Source organism: Mesoplodon mirus, assembly GCF_964341445.2.
Source record: "Mesoplodon mirus genome assembly, chromosome: 2".
Lineage (NCBI taxonomy): Eukaryota > Metazoa > Chordata > Mammalia > Artiodactyla > Ziphiidae > Mesoplodon > Mesoplodon mirus.
The window spans coordinates 154,426,167-154,443,841 of NC_138977.1; the positions used below are offsets into that span (position 1 = coordinate 154,426,167).

The 17,675-nt window shown below is 36.4% G+C and overlaps 1 protein-coding gene across 3 annotated transcripts in view; it reads left to right on the plus strand.

The window, feature by feature from the left end:
- Positions 1-17,675, plus strand: part of COL25A1 (collagen type XXV alpha 1 chain) — a gene marked incomplete at its 3' end in the record, with an annotated part of 474,748 nt that overhangs the window by 361,497 nt on the left and 95,576 nt on the right. For all 3 annotated transcript variants that reach the window (XM_082635417.1, XM_082635416.1, XM_082635415.1), the window contains exons 11-12: positions 4,857-4,883; positions 7,449-7,493. In XM_082635417.1, the coding sequence (XP_082491543.1) occupies positions 4,857-4,883; positions 7,449-7,493 (72 nt within the window). The remainder of the gene's footprint in view (positions 1-4,856; positions 4,884-7,448; positions 7,494-17,675) is intronic.

The following is a 17,675-nucleotide window of genomic DNA, read 5'->3' on the forward strand; positions in this document are numbered from 1 at the left end:
ACGTGCATGACTGTCTTGCCTGACCTCTTTCAGGGCTCTATCCAAAAGTCACTTTATCCTAGGCCTTCACTGACCCCCAAGTTAAAATGCCTCCACATCCACTCCTCCCAATCGCTACCCCCCTATTTGCTTTAACACTTACCCCCTGACACAACTTTATATTTTCTTTGTTTATTTTTTTTTACTGTCTTTTTCCATTCACTAGACTACGCAGTCCAGGAGGGCATGCATTTTTATTAATTTTGTTCACTACTGTATCCCCAGTGCCTAGAACATTGCCTCACACTCAATGGGCATTCAAAAAACTGCTAAGTGGATGAATTCATGAATGAACCCAAAAGGATTCACTGAGCAATTACTGTGCTGGCTTCTGTGTATGATAAAAGACATGTAGAGTGAAGAAAGAAGTAACCTGACAATCGCAACATTGTTGGTAAATTCTGGGAAAGAAGTGCTGTCATAGGGGTGCTTTGGAAAACAAAAGAAGGAGACCTAGCCCCAAGGGTGGAGGCACTGAGCCCTGAATTATGGAATGAGTGAAAGAGACAGGACCAGAGAGAAGAAGCCCATTAAAGGAACAGACAACCAGAGGTGCAGAGGTGTAGAGATGAGGAAGCATGGCTTATGTGGCAAACTACAACTGTTACAAAAGCTTGAACTTTTCTCTCAAAATCCATGGAAAGCCATGGAAGGATTTTTCAGCTGAGGCAAGGTAGAAACCTGTAAGCCTTTTAGAAAGCTCCCTCGGGCAGCACTGTGTAGAAAGGGTTGAAGAAGACTGAAAACACAGTGACTTTTGGATGGGTGTCACAGTAGCTTAGGTGAGAGAGAAGCGGGTTGAACAAGAGCATGGCAATGCAGCTGAAAAAGAGGGCAGACTGGAGAATGTTCCTGGGTAAGTATAGTATCTGGTGGACCCGGAGCCGGAGGAATAAATGATCACTCTCAGGCCCGAGTAACACGCCTTTAGTAAAGGCAATGACCAAATGGGAACTACAGTATTTCTTTAACTTACTTGACTGCCATATTCTACATAATATTTTACATAATCTTTAAAAATGGAATCTAGTGGGGGTGGGGAAAACAGGAAAGAAAATCAGTGCACTGTGTAATTTCCTACCCATTTATAACTTTTAAGTTTTCATAGCTCTCCATAGTCTTTTCTGAAAGACCATGAAAATTAGGTGTAAACATTTATCTGCAGATAAGTGATGTCGTTACTCCACACTTAGAATTTTTCAGTGGCTTATTTGGTTCTTATCTTTTGAATAAGGTTATGTCCATTGTGCAAAATCCTTTAATGAAAAAAGTTAATACATTCTACATCACCCAGAGCCTATATTGAAATGAGTACATTTTAAGGTTTAAATTATAGTTGAACAATTCTGGAGTTAAACTTAAAGAAATATAGTTTAACATGTTAAGATTCTGTATATTACACAGTTTCCAATCTTGAGACATATACAAAGAAATGATTACAGAAAATAAAAGAGACCAGGTTATTCTCATCTTAATTGGTCGTCTGCAAAGTATATGCAAATATAAAAGTGCCCGCCAAGAAAATACCTAAGAAAGGAACAATTCATTGATTGATAAAAATGGACTAAAAAGATTGACTCTTTGGTTTGGAAGACTATTTGATTCAAACTTTTTAAGACATGGGGATAACAATAATGGAATTATTTTAGAAATCTTAGAATACTAGAACAACTAGTTTTAATTTTAGGAATAATAAGATACACTAGCTTGACAAGTGAATAATGAATATATGACATTCTTCATCCAAGTCATTATTCAGGCTGAGAATATAAGTAAGTTTAAGAAAGATTAGATAAGTCAGTCAATGGTTCTATGACATTTGCCCATTACTTTATAAATTTGTATTTGTACTACAAACTACAAAACTACTCAAATGTAGACATCTTAACCAACTGGTAGTAGCATACCCTAACTTCAAAATCAATTTTTGATCAGTGAAGCTTTCATTTGTAAGCTTAAATTTATGACCACAATGTCACAGATATATAATGGGATTATTAATCAGAGAATACTCAAAAAATATATACATGAGCAAAATATTGATCAAAATAGCTATTTGTGTGTGTGTGTACTTACTCGAATGTATGTCTGTGCCTTATATTCAACATTGCTTTTTCCCAGTTCCTCTCTAAAACAATGACACTATCTTTGGCTTGTTACCATTTTTCCTGCCAGCGAGATCAAAGGAGTATATGCACATTTTTGGTAGCTGAGGATATATCCTTGGCAACATAGTTATGAAAATTTATAAGATATGTATTCACAATTCAAAATTAATATTGTCTTTAAAACTGCTTTTATTTTTGGAGTTTAGCAAAAATGACAGTAGTTTTCTAACAGTGAGAAAAATACTATATTTATAGCCATCCTTTGACTTTTATTAACTATTGTGTTAAAATATACAACTAATATAATTTCATAGATTTCAAAGTTGTGAGTAATCTTTCTAAATCTCTGACTTACTGTGATCATGCAGCAAAGATCAGATTAGAAAATACCAGATATGTTCATCTCTAGTTAAAACATTTGGTTTAAAATTTGCTCTTATTTTAATCTGAAATATTCCCTTCCAGGGTTATATATCAATGTAAGGAAATGCCCAAGTTTAGTCAACAATATTTTTTCAAGTGGCAGTTAGGTTTATAGTGGGAAACAAACCTGTTTGCATTGAACATATACATTCTCAGTCTAAACATTGAATTAATGTACTTTTTGTTATATGATTTCCTTTCTAACATCAACATTTTAAAAAGTGAAATACTCTGGAGACACTAGGATAAATGGAATCATAGGCAATGATAAAACCCAAGTCTTTTCTTCACTCTCAGATCTCCTATCACTACAGCTTCCAAATTCTGCCTTTACTTAGCATTAACATTCACTTCCCAAACAATTTACCCAAGTAAGGAAATGATTACACATGTTTATGTGCTAAGGGGAAGGAACCAGTGCAGAGTGGGAGGCTCTGATACAGATGCAGGGATAATTGATTGAGAAAGAGCCCTGAGGGCGAAGGCAAGGATGGATTCCAGAGTCTACTGGATGCATTTGCCCAGTGGGAGGAGAGCATCTTCCTCCTCTCATATAGTAAGGAGGGCCACATGGGTTTGAGTTGATGAGAGACATGATGTTGGGGGAATTCATGCCTGAGAGCCTCTGTTTTCTCTGCAAAATCTAAGACAGGGAGAATTTTAAATTGAAGGAGTGAGATAAGTGGAGAGAAAGTCAGACCACACAGATAGATGAGATAACAAGCTCATTAAGAAGGTTGAGTAAATTGAAAAGGAATATATATGGCAAAATATTAACAATTGTTATATATAAGTGATGGATACATGGGTGTACATTATATTACTCTCCCTACCCTTTATTATGTTTTAAATTTTTTGTAATCAAAAGGAAAAAAGAAAAGAATTCACTTTCTTGCAGTTCCTAGGCTTGTAGGCCAGTATTATTTTTTTCATATGTCTAACATTCGATGTCCTTGCCTTCAGTGTCACTGAGTCAATAAAACTACATCCTACATTTTAAAAATGGAATCTATAAAGGTGATATTGCACAGTGCACTTTCAGTAACCTAAAGCTGATTATATGAGGAAATTGTTAGTCTTCCTGTGAGGATTACAAAATAATTTATGAGGAACAGATTCTCTGAATGTTCCTAAACACTGTGTATTTTTAATTAAAAAATTATGCATGACCAATTCTTCCTCTAACTACCACTCTAGTCCTTTTTTTAATGTTACAGTCTGAATGTAAGATGCTGATTAACTGAAATGTCACACACTAAAAATAAGCTAGCCATTAGTTTAGTGTAATGGAATAAAGAGCTTTTTACATGGAATGATAGAGTACCTGTAACTTTGTTAAAATATACTGAAATTAAAAGTATTTTTAAAGAATTGGAAGAAAAGTGCTTAATATTTTTATTTAAAAATAGACATCAAAAGTCAGAATTACTGCTCTCTTTGTGCTCTTTTCTACCATCCCACAGCATGCCTCACTCTAAATAAAGCCAACAGAATTCCAACACTGACTTTGTGGTCAAAAAATTGCTAAATCTCAGAATTGCCACATTTCCATTTTAAATGTAAATATTCCCATTCATCTTCCTAAATATTATATTTCTTCTCCTCTCTTCACCTGCCCCGGTGTCATAGTTTATGCAACAGCGGACAGCATCTTTCGTTCCCTTTTCTGGTGGACACTACACGCCACAACTGACCTTGGCATGGCCTAGTTTGTAAACAAGTTTTTGTGCAGGTCAATTGGCCACATTTCATAAGAGAAAGAATAGAGCAAAACATGTTTCTTTGTAATGCCATTCAATGATTTCCTTTGCAAATCTGCTTCCTGAAGTTTTGCAGATGCAGATGTCATAGAACATGTCAGTGTGCTGAGAACTGCATTGCATTTTAAGTGCTTCTAGTAGCAACATCTCCAGCCTTCTATATGAGGCTGATGTGATAGATTTTCAGGTATCTGAAGAAACAGATGCTCTGGAATGGCAAAGATTCTTTCTGTTTCATTTTAGTTTAAATATAGTTGATTTACAATGTTGTGATCCTTTTTTTTAAAGGAAAAAATCAGAATCCTACTGCATATGCTTCATGTTCTTCAAAAGAGAACAAGAGAGAAGAAAAGACCCACTGTGCACTTCCAACCGAAAATTTTCATTTTCCTTGATGTACAAAACATCAGCATATTTCAGCATGACAAATATCAATAGAACCTTACAGAATAGGACAGTTTTAATCAGTCATTTAAGTTTAAATGGTTGCAATATTATGTTTATTGAATTGTTTTTCTTTTCTTAGGGTCCTCTGGGGTCTCCAGGACAAAAGGTAGAGTATAAATAATACTGTGAAGGTAATTATACTCCCATCGCCTGATGGCTAGTCAGAGAAGTGAATGGAATTAGCTACTGTAAGTCATGCCAAAGCAGTCTGGTTTGTGCATTCTGCTTTCTAAAAATACAGTCATGTAATGTTAGCCATTAGATTTCTAATTGACTCCAATATAGAAAAGTCAATATATCCAGAGCAGACTCTTTTTAAGCTGTTTGCCAAACTTGTAGGTTATTGAGGTTTTAATTCAAATCCTTGTAAAACATCATGAGAAAACTTAGAATGTGAAGGGCCATAAGATATTGAAAATTAATTGCATGGTCTTGCACAAATATGTGATTGTTAAATGACTGTTAGACCAGAACAAAGGATATTCTTGTTGCTTAGTGGCTATATTTAAGTGGTCCACTAGTGTCTTCCTTTGCTGAGGTAGCCCAAAAACTGGCTTCCTGATTGTCATTTCAACGTTATCCAGAGCCATCAGAATTGACCCTTTACATTCTGATGGAGAAAGTCTAGCACTTCTAAAATTACATCAATACATCAGTAGCAGGTCGATGGCCCTTTGCCAATAAAATATCACTAAGTCCCCATTCCCTATCACACCTCCCACTCCATAAAGATGACAAAGAAGGATATTTAACCTGCAGAAAACTAAAGAAAATAATTGTATTACAACAGGTGGAAAAGTGATTATTCTTTATCTTTGGAATCCATCAAAGTTAGAGATGTTTTATCCCCCCAAGCTTGGGCATGTGTCATCTGTTGAAACATAATCCCACAAATCAAGTAAAAGCCAATGCGTTGTGAGACAACTTGTGTATAGGAACAATTTGTCCTTAGCAATAATGTCTCTATTAAGTATGGTGTGAAATTGTAAAGCTACCCTAATCCACATGCGACCAGGATGAAATTACTGCCTCAGGCTTTGGGAAGTCCTTTAATGAGCCACTCAATATGATCACCAAGAAAGCACTAAGGAACTTGCTATCTCAATTTGTTTTGCATGTAATGACTATATTTTTAATAAACTTTATTTTTTAGAGCAGTTTTAGATTTATAATTACTATTTTAATTTTTTTCCATTATTCTTAAAGAAATTTAATATTATATAGCTACTAAGAAAAATCTGTTTTCTAGTGCTAAACAAAAAATAAGCACATTCTATTTAAAAATGGTTTCTACAGAGCCTCAAAGGAAGGTGTGTGAAGGGAAATCACTATTTGAAAATACTTGTTAATGTTTCTGTATCCAGTTAAATGTCAGATTTTCTCAGGTAGTAATTAGCTTTCTTATTCTCAGTTCAACCACCTATGTCCAATCATTGTAATCACCCCAGTGCATGTGTGCACACTTCCAAGTGTGCATGCACATACACACATACACACACACACTTAAGATAATTTTATGTGTAGAAGTTGTGTTGTTCCTAGCTGGTGTTTACCATTTGCAACATCCTTTCTAGTCTACTTTGGAAGATGTATTCACACTCATGTGGTTTAAACACACTCCCTGATAGTCTTGGGGAAATGCTTTCAAATACAACAAATTTGAGTTTACAACATGGGTCCCTTATTTGTCTAACTGTGGAGCAAGTGGGTGTTATTTTAATTACCTTTCATTTTATGTTATTTAATTTCATGAAATTCAGGAGCTACTGCTACTGCTAGGATTTTTCCAGATGAAACTAAGCATATTTAATTTTTTAAAAATATTTGTTTACTTATTTGGTTGCCCTGGGTCTTAGCTGCAGCAGGTGGGCTCCTTAGTTGTGGCTCCAGGGCTCACTGGTTGCGGCAGTCAGGCTCCTTAGTTGCAGCATGCAAACTCGTAGTTGCAGCATGCATATGGGATCTAGTTCCCTGACCAGGGATCGAAGCCGGGCTCCCTGCATTGGGAGCACAGAGTCTTATCCACTGAGCCACCAGGGAAGCCCCAGCGAGTTTAATTCTTTTGTGTGTGTGTTTACATATTTATTTATTTACTTATAACATCTTTATTGGAGTATAATTGTTTTACATGGTGTGGTAGTTTCTGCTTTATAACAAAGTAAATCAGCTATACATATACATATATCCCCATATCTCCTCCCTCTTGCATCTCCCTCCCACCCTCCCTATCCCACCCCTCTAGGTGGACACAAAGCACCGAGCTGATCTCCCTGTGCCATGTGGCTGCTTCCCACTAGCTATCTATTTTACATTTGGTAGTGTATATATGTTCATGCCATGTTTATTAAAAGCACCCAAATTTAGAGCTATGTGGCCTTCTGATAACTCTAAATCTCAATTTATGATGTGAATTTCTTTAAAATCATATTAGCAATAAGTAGATATTTACAAACGTGGTTAAATTTAACTTAATGGTTTTTGGAAAAGCTTGATGAATCTGTTTACATTATTGTATATTTGAACACAGTAGATAAGATCTGAAAAACATAGCCTCCCAGACATGTTTTTAGCAAGGTAAAGTTATGGCTGACATAACTAATACAATATAAATTTAGAATTGAAATATTTTGTGATTATGATATCAATTTATTTCAATCATGTGTCTCCTTAGGGTTCTGTTGGAGCATCTGGAATTCCAGGGATGAATGGGCAAAAGGTGAGTTCTATAGAATATACTACTTTTGATCATTTGGAGAGGATTAAAATCACAAAGTTTTTCTAGTCAGTAATGTTGGTAATAAGTTTATGTGCTCATAAAAATATTACATATACTTTTGAAATATAGGAATATTATGGGGCAAATGATCAAATTAGTTTAATTTTTAAACTAGTGCATTAAATAGCCAGAAACTCTTAGAAAATTTTCCATTTTATTTTGATATGTATGAGACACAACTGTATGTTTCTCATAAATATATTTGGAGTACAAAAAATGCTGTGTTTAACATTAATTGTGATAAAATGCACTCTGGTTTATTCTTGTTATGTCAGGCTAATATACATTATTTCTTTCATTAACAAAAGTTATTCCTACAGAGGGACCCTATTGGAATCTTGTGAATTCAGGAGCAAGCTTTTTTTTTTTTTTTTTTTTTTTTTGTGGTACGCGGGCCTCTCACTGTTGTGGCCTCTCCCGTTGTGGAGCACAGGCTCCGGACGTGCAGGCTCAGCGGCCATGGCTCACGGGCTCAGCCGCTCCGCGGCATGTGGGATCTTCCCGGACCGGGGCACGAACCCGTGTCCCCTGAATCGGCAGGCAGACTCTCAACCACTGCGCCACCAGGGAAGCCCAGGAGCAAGCTTTTTTTACTGTTAAGCAAAATTAGGAGTTAGCCTTGCTAAGCTCTGGGAGTACACTTTTATTGTACTGTTAATAATGAAGGGAAAAAATGTAAGTAAAAAAGAACCCACAGCTCTACATAGACATATCTATGTGCCTGTGTACATTTATTCCTGCAACACACTTGCAGCTGGACAAAGCATCTAGCTGTATCCCACAGGTGGATCTGATATTCTGTGCTCCTCAACACTACTGATTTGCTCTTCAATCTGGAACCTCTACAGAGACCAGAAAGCCATTGTGTTGGCTACCAAAGCCGCTATCTGGGCCCATCTACCAGGAGCCAAAGAGCTGAGCTAGGGACTTTCCTGTCTCCCTCAGAGCTTTTGGACTGGCCCTTTGAAATCCTGTGACTCAAGAGCTTGTCTTCCCAGAGGACTTTAAATCCATGCCCTCTGAACTGAGTTCTGAAATCATAAGGAGCCCAACCCTTGCAGACTTCCTTGTGACCTCTCCCATGTTGTCCACACTTTCTTCTCCAATGAGGCATAAACAATAACAATTTAAAACCTACTGAGTGGCTAAGAACATGGGTCTGCCACTTAGAGACCGTGTGAATTTTGGCAAAGTCCTTGAACTCTCTGGCCTCAGTTTCCTCATTTGTAAAAGGGACACAGTAGCAATTCCTACCTAATCAGGTTAATGTGAGGCTTAAATGAGGAAATAGGCATAAAGCCCTTATGACCATGTGTGATATTACTATTAAACTTTTCCTTCACCTCATTTTAGTGAAATTCTGGAAATTTGATTGACCTACGTTTTTGGGTTTTTTTTAATTTTTATTTATTCATTTATTTTTGGCTGCGTTGGGTCTTCGTTGCTGCGCACAGGCTTTCTCTAGTTGCAGCGAGCGGGGGCTACTCTTCGTTGCGGTATGCGGGCTTCTCATTGCGGTGACTTCTCTTGTGGTGTAGCACGGGCTCTAGGCGTGCGGGCTCAGTAGTTGTGGCTCGCGGGCTCTAGAGCGCAGGCTCAGTAGTTGTGGCACACAGGCTTTGTTGCTCTGCGGCGTGTGGGATCTTCCTAGACCAGGGCTCGAACCCGTGTCCCCTGCATTTGCAGGTGGATTCTTAACCACTGCGCCACCAGGGAAGTCCCTTGACCTATGTTTTAAGAGACTCTCTTTTTCCAGAATTTCTCGATTCCCAAGTGAAATTAGTGTTGTCAACCAAATCTTATGGTAGCCTGTGGTCCACAAATCAAATACTGGGCTCTCATCAGTAATTAAATGCCCATGTCACAGCCCTATTTTCCACTTAGTAAAATGTATATCCATTTGCTTCACAAATCCTGGTAAAGACAGAAGATTAACTTTCTATTTAGAGTATTGCAGCTTATGGAGGGAAACATAAGCAAAAATTTGAAAGTGTATTCATTCTATGAAGAATTTGAAATTCTGTAACTCAAGATAATATTTAGAAAGGACAACATATGCATATAACATAAATGCTGTTTTTAACATTTGGTGAAAAACAAAACTTGTATGCCAAAGGTTAATGTTTTGCTTTCTCTTTGTTTCTTTTCTTTTTCCAACTTTGAGACAATCGTGAAAATTCATAGAAACCTTTAGCCTGAAACAAAACAACTTTAAAACTGTCACATATATGCTTATGAAGACTGCATATTCTTTACTTTTGCAAAGGAAATATGCAATTTCCTTAGCAAGAGAAAGGAATGTGACATTTTCTTGTCCTACTCACCAAGTTTAAATTATATTTCAAGGAAATAGACAGTTAATATTTGCAGTTTTATGTCTTGTTATACATCTTTATAGCATTTTTAAAGTGTTTTCTGTAAAACCTAGGGAAGCTAAATGATTTCATACTTTTATGAATGTATCAGCAAAATATAGTTCAAGATTTCTTTTTTCCTACTCCATAGAACTTAACTAAAACTTTGTGTTAATCCTAGCCGTTATCTGACGTTTGTAATACTTGTTACATCATCTTTAGGATAATAAGGTGCAAAAACATGAGTCCACTGAAAAAGCAGATCATTTAGACAGTAAAAACAAAGTTGAAAATGGAGTTATAATTCTATACTTAGAGCTATGAAATGTATCTTGGTTCTCTAGAATTTATTTTCCAGAAAGAGAGCTTACAATGACATTAATAATTTTTTAAAGCACCTCGAAGTCCTTAAACTGTCTTAAGAAAAAGAATTTTTTGCACATCACAATTTCACTTTTTCCAAAGAAGTACTTTTGATGCTTAGAAGATCATTTTCAAGTAATGGTTAAGGATCAATATGATTTCTAAGCCATCAGAAACATGGCAAATAACAACCAGAAAATAAAAAGATTTCTCTCTTGTAAAAACAAAGAAACTGGTTTAAGCAAATATTTTGTTAGTCTACCCCTAAAATATTTCCCATCCATTCAGATTGACAAAATTGGTGATTAGCTTTGGCCAATAACTTGATGATGACATTTTTTTTACATTATTATTCTTTAAATTTTGGTCAACTTGATTGCTAATCTGAATATTTCTTATTTGTGTAATGGTCCTCCAGTTCTTCAGATCGTACTGGGAGGAAAAGACTTACATAAGCAGTAACGTGGCTTTCAACTCCACTCTAGCCCTTTCTGGCATCACAATCTATCAAGGGCTACTAAGCACCCTTCTCTGAAAAGTGGGAGGTGGTGTGGTATGTGGTCCTTGCAGTCTGAGAGAGAAGGCTTCAAGTCCTTGTCCTCCTTTGGGCAGGTTACTTAAATGTTTCTAAGGCTCCAGTGTAAGATATTAATATAGACTTTGCAGTATTAACTAGATAATGTATCTAAGTGAACATAATTTAGTAGGGGCTCAATAAATATTATCAAGTATCTGTAGTAGTATCACACTTCAAGAATTTCAACAAATGAGCCCTAGGCTTACCCTCAAGAAGGAGGTGAAGCCAGTTGAATTTATGATGGGAAGAAAATGAAGATGCAAAGTCACACATGAAGGTAAAATATTTCTGTCTCGTCTCCCCTGACTCTTTCTCCACTGATGCACCCCATTCCCAGTAGTTGGAATACAAATACTATAGATAAGGGAAAGAGAAAGAGGAAGACACATCTCACATTATTTCGAAAGCTCAGTCGCCAGTGTGGGGTTGTGTAGGAGCGCTGACCTGGAGTTGAGATATTCTGTGCTCTTCCACTTTGAAAGTTCCTTTTCCTCTCTAGGCTCAAGGCGGCTTCATTTGCAGAATGAGAGAAGGGGCTGTACTAATTTATTTCTAAGTCTCTAAGAGATACTGTGCATCTACAAAAAATCAGCCAAGTCTCTTTTCCAGTTCAACCAGCTTCTAGCATACTCTGTGTCCAGTTCTGAAAGCAGTTGTTTCCATAATTTGGACTTCTTCCCAATAGCCAAAGCAGTTAGGGTAAATGTAACACTAGGTCTTACCTAAAAAAGTAAAATGTTGCCTTCTTTGCCTCTGACTAATTGCACTGGGCACAAAAATTTCTGTAATTCTCATGAACAGATCTTGTTGGTTCAGAGGTATTATAAACATTTTATTTGTGCCCCTTCATTCTTTCTCTCTCTCTCTCTCTCTCTCTCTCTCTCTCTCTCTCTCTCACACACACACACACACACTCACACACACATGCATATATGAAGAGATTTATATCTGAATATTTGTCAATTAAACCCTACATAGATACTGGAGAAGTGGGCTTTAAAATTATTTTGTGGTAGAAGCATTTTTTAGACTAAAGAATCCTTTGACAAAATAAACTGCTGTCTGTAATTTTTGTTTCTCTATATATTTATATATGTATTATGTATATAATTTGTGTTTGTATATATATTTATATATTATGTATATTTAAATATATATAGGTATATATATATCTATATATATATCAACTCTTAATAGGTGTTATTAGAACCCTGCTTTTTTTCTACTCTTTTCACATTTTCACTTTAATTGGCATACATAAGAATAAATCATCATTATGACAATATATTTGAATAGCAAGCAGTGCCCAGCACTGTGCAAATGCCATAGGAGAAGAGATCTGGGGGTAATGATAGGGCACGTTAAAGGTCTACTTTGTGCAGCTCTCACATCTTTGTCTCTGTTACCATAAAATTCATCTTAAAGAGTTTCAGGATTAAAAGCAAATTATTTTATCTCAGCAAGCTAGAATTTTTCTGAGGATCCAGAGTCATAGTTTTGCTTCCAAAGCAAAAGATAAATATCAGATGATCTTGTTTCATGTATTTTTCAAATACTTTCTATAGTTTATTATATTTAAAACTTCAAAATACAATATAAATAAAATATTGATATTAGTGTATCATCTTGAATCTATCCCAGATAGCTATATGATTTTTAAGTAACATTAAAATTTAATTAGTTTATAGCTATGGTATTAAGAGTTCCTTTTCATCTCTTATCCATGAGTCTCACAGTTCTCCACTGACATTAATCCTCACAGCATACTTCTAATGGCATTTTTATTGCAAGTATATTTAGAGAACAGATAAATGGAAGCTCTCAGACTTCCAAAGGTCAAGCTGTTGATTCAAGTCTATACAGTGAGCTATATACAATGAATGCAATATTTTTTATCCCTTATTCACTTTCTGTAACCACTAAATGAACTCTTTCCTTTTGCTACCTTGACTTTATCATTAAAATGTCTGAATTAAATTCCTGAAGGATTTAAGTATGTTGTAGTTCTGCTTATATCCTGGCTAGTTAGCATAAATTTACCCAGTGATCTATTACCCAATATATTTATAACTTTCCAATTTTAGACTTTAAGAAAAGATATAGCGAGTAAATGAAGTGATTGATGTTTGATTCCAGATTAATTAATAGTTTAGGGAAATTGTCTTACAGCAATTTAATACTTTGCAGGTTAAAGTTGAGAGTTAAATTATTTTTATTAATTTTTCTGCCTTTTGAAGTTAGTGACTGTGTACATTAGAATTCTAAGACTACATGACTGTGTTTTCTCTGGTAACTATGATAATAGGATGCTTTCTATCTTCTTGAAGAAACATCATCACTTTCCTATTACAGGATATTTCTCTTTTTTCCAGTTTTACTGAAATATAATTGGCATATATCACTGTATGATTTTTAGGTACATAGCATAAAGTTTTTACTTACATATATTGTGAAATGACTACCACAATAAGTTTAGTTAACATTCACCATCTCATATAGATAACAATAAAAAGAAATGGAAGAAAAAATAGAAAAAAATTTCTCCTTATAATGAGAACTCTTAGGATTACTCTCTTAACTTTCATATACATCATACAACAATGGTAACTATAGTTATCATGTTGTACATTACATCTTTAGCATCTTATAATCCGAAGTTTGTACCTTTGGGAAAGGTCACCTTCCTGAAGTGGTCACCTTCCGTCAATTCCTACTCTACCCAAAACCTCCAAGCCCCAACCTCTGGGAACTACAAATCTGATCTCTTTTTCTGTGAGTTTGTTGTTTGTGTTTGTTTGTTTTTGTTTTTTTAGATTCCACATAAAGGTGAGATCATAAAGTATTTTTGTCTTTCTCTGTCTGACTTATTTCACTTAACATAATGCCCTAAAGGTCCATCCATGTTGTCACAAATGGCAGTATTTCCTCGTTTATTATGGCTGAACAATATTCCATTGTATATGTATATACACCATAACTTCTTTATCCATTCTTCTGTGGATGGACACTAGGGTTGTTTCCATGTTTTGCCTATTGTAAGTAATGTTGCTGTGAACATGGGGTGCAGGTAACTTTTTAATTTAGTGTTTTCATTTCCTTTGTATATATTCCCTGAAGTGGAATTGCTGGATCATATGATAGTTCTATTTTTAATTTTTTGAGGATCCTCCATACTGTTTTTCATAGTGGATGCACCAATTTACAGTCCCACCAACAGTGCACAAGTGTTCTCTTTTCTCCACATCCTCATGAGCTTTTGTTATCTCGTGTCTTTTTTTTTTTTTTTTTTTTGCATTACGCGGGCCTCTCACTGTTGTGGCCTCTCCCGTTGCGGAGCACAGGCTCTGGACGCGCAGGCCCAGCGGCCATGGCTCATGGGCCCAGCCGCTCCGCGGCATGTGGGATCCTCCCGGACAGGGGCACGAACCCACGTCCCCTGCATCGGCAGGCGGACTCTCAACCACTGCGCCACCAGGGAAGCCCCTCTCGTGTCTTTTTTGATGATAGCCATTCTGACAGGTGTGATGCGATATCTCATTGTGGTTTTGATTTGCATTTCCCTGATGATTAGTGATGTTGAGCATCTTTTCATGTGCCTGTTGGCAATTCATATACAGGATCTTTCATATAGTAAAATCACATCATCCCTGAGTTCTATGCATATATTCTCAGGCATTTTTATATACGAGCTTACTCTTAAAGGGACTTTTCACTCAATTTTACTTGTTAAGTGAAACAAAAGCTATTTCTATTCTTTATATAATTAATTTTAAGTTCTTTTATAAGGGGATAAAAAGTTGGTTGAAAGAAGTACTGTAATGCTGGCTTGAAATAAAGCAATTATAGTAATTTTTAAAAAAAAAAACACTTTCCCCCTGACTTCATTTAGGCATGTTACTATAAAAGTTTATACTAGTTATCATTCTGCTAAAGGGTAATATTGGGAGAGGGAAGACTAAATAGTTGAGGAAATGGTATTGGTGGGGGAAGGGGTATGAGAGGAAGGAAAGCTGATCACAGACTGTTGCAAAACAAAGCAACAACAAGGGAAATGTGTTTGAATGAATTATGACATCATCAAGTCCACTTATTTTCCATTTTAGTTGAAAAGACACTATATTTTATAGATGAGATCACCAAAATATTATTTATTAGATCTGATTAAACTGCATATATAATCTGGTGATTTTTTTTTAAACTTACCTTAAACGTTTTCATTGATTTATTTACCAATTCCTTCAATCTTCCATTCAACAAATCTTTTTCAGCCTTTACTACTAAGTACAAGGCACCATCTGAGCACTGACATTCACGCTGTCTCTGCCCTCATGGAATTTCAGCCTATGGTGGATAAGGACATTATATGAAGTTATACTAAAAATCTGTTAAATGACAATGCTGTTAAGTACTACAGCGGAGGAGCACAGGACAGCCTGGCCTGGTGCAAAAGGGTCAAGTAATGCTTCCCTGAATAGGCAACTTTAGGTGCACCTTAAACAGTGAACAGCAGTTGGTAAAGGGAAAAGAAAATAGCACTACGCTGCAGTACTTACAGTTCAAGTTAGACAACCTTGGTCTTAGAATTTTGTTCCTAAAACACCATACTATCAACCACTTTAGGGTTTTTGTATTCATCTTGCACTACTTTTTTTCCAAGTTTCTTACCACTAAAATAGTAAGTCAATATAAATCACAAAGCCTGTTCTTGTATCATTAGATCTGATCTCTGAATGACATTCTTGATTTTGAAATTTGCATTAAAAATAAGGTTGCAGTGAAATAACTTATTGTGACAATCATAACAGCTTAACATTTACCCAATTCCATCTGTTTGATACTAGGCCACATTGCCAAGGGCATAGGAACCATTACCCAATTATGAAATAGCATCAGTGGGGTTAATTTAGGAGAAATTGAATTCCTTTCAGGATCTTCTTCTCTGTCTTCTCTGCCCAATGCAGAGAATAGAAGAGTGAAGTATGTAATACTAACATGTATTTAGCATTTACTAACTGCCAGGCACTGTCCTAAGTTTACCTCACTTATTCCTCACAGCAATTCTATGAAGTGGATACTATTATTATCTCCATTTTATTAATGAGGAAACCAAGGCGCAGAAAGGATATTTTGCCCAGGGTCACTGAGGTGTTTGTGGTAGAGTTCAACTTCAAAGCCAGTTTGTTGGCTCCAACTGTTAAGAGTGTGGATTTTAAATTCAGAAAATTCCATCTTTGCTGTTCAGTATATGTATGATCTTGGACAAGTTACTTTCCTTCTCTGAGCTTTAGTTTCTTCATTTGTCAAATGAAGGTTGTCATGTTTACCTCAAAGTTTAATCGGACAAAATAAAGGAAGTATAGAATGTTAACTGTTTATTTTAAAACATTATTAAATAAGAGCAGACTATTTTCCACTTTGAATTGGGGGCATTAAGAACTCCATGGCTCAGAAACCTGCTGGGAGTATAAGTGAATGTTAGTAAGAACTATTATCTCTTTCCACTACTTTTCACTGATCTTTAGAGTTTTTCCTGTTAGACATAACCATTTACCATTTCTATGAATAATTAGGCACATCTCTTCCAAGTGAAAAGGATAATTTATCATTCAACTATACATAGATTTATTATTAGGAACTATACTTTAGGAAAGAAGAAATTACCTGGGTTTTTAAACTTCAAAAAAGGGTATATTATCAAGGGCATGTTATGTTGCAAGTCATAGAATACTTAACAGAACTAGTTTTTAAAATAAAGGTATTTATTGGTCATGTAGCTTGAAGGTCCAGCACTAATGCAGGCTGCAGCGTTGCTTTGTCCTGGCACCTAAACCTCATCACTAAAAACCCGTTTCTTCCATCTTGTCACTCTGTCTTTCATGTTGCTGCCTTCACTCTAATTCCTACTCTCCTCTTGGTTGGAAGGTGGCTGCCAATCATGCCTGGGGCTTCATTCTTTCCTATCTACATCCAGAGAGTGAATGAGAGTCTTTCCCCAAACATCCAACACCACTTTTGAGTTTCTTTTTCATTGGATACACAGAAGTCCCCGCCTCTTCCTCATTCCTGCACTAGGGGAATATCAGATGCTGATTAGCTATTGCTACTGCAGTTCCTTTTCTAGCAGCCCTAGTCATGCACAAAGTTGCAATAAACACTAATTATCTAATTTAGAAGAAATTTGTGTAAGACACGAGAGCTAAACAAAGTGTGTTGTATCTGACTTATCCTGGTCCTAACAGCCTCTTCCAGGTCACATACCCCCTTCATCCATTTTGATATTTTGTCTTCCTAAAACATGTCTTTATTCTTAATCTTTTTTTCCGTAAGAGTACATGCAGAGAACAATTTCTCTGATACACGTAAAAGACACCCCAACCCCACACTGTGACATCATGTTCCCAGGCTGGTTTTTGGTGACTTTTGCACCTTTTATAAGTTATTTAAAAAGGAATACTGGACAGTGTTTCCCTTAGACTGAGGCAGTGTTGCTCTTCACCCTCCTTTGTCCCTCTTATGTTGGGTCTGTCCCCACGGGGTGAAAAGTCCACAGGGCCAAGGAGACATGCCCACTCAAAGCCCAGATCCCTGCTTCTAGATCACGGCCCAGGTACCCAGGACCCAAGAATTCCTGCATCTATTGTGCTGAGTCTGCTTCCATTGCCCGTAGTGGCCTCTTCCCCATGTCCATTTTCCCAAGGGTGAACCACACAGCTGGCGTGTGTGCCTGTACACCTGTGAGGGGCCTAGAGCAGCTATTGGTAGGGAGCTTTAGGCAGAGCTTGCAGGCTGTGGTGTCCACACGCAGCCCCAAAGTCCCTTCTTGATGAA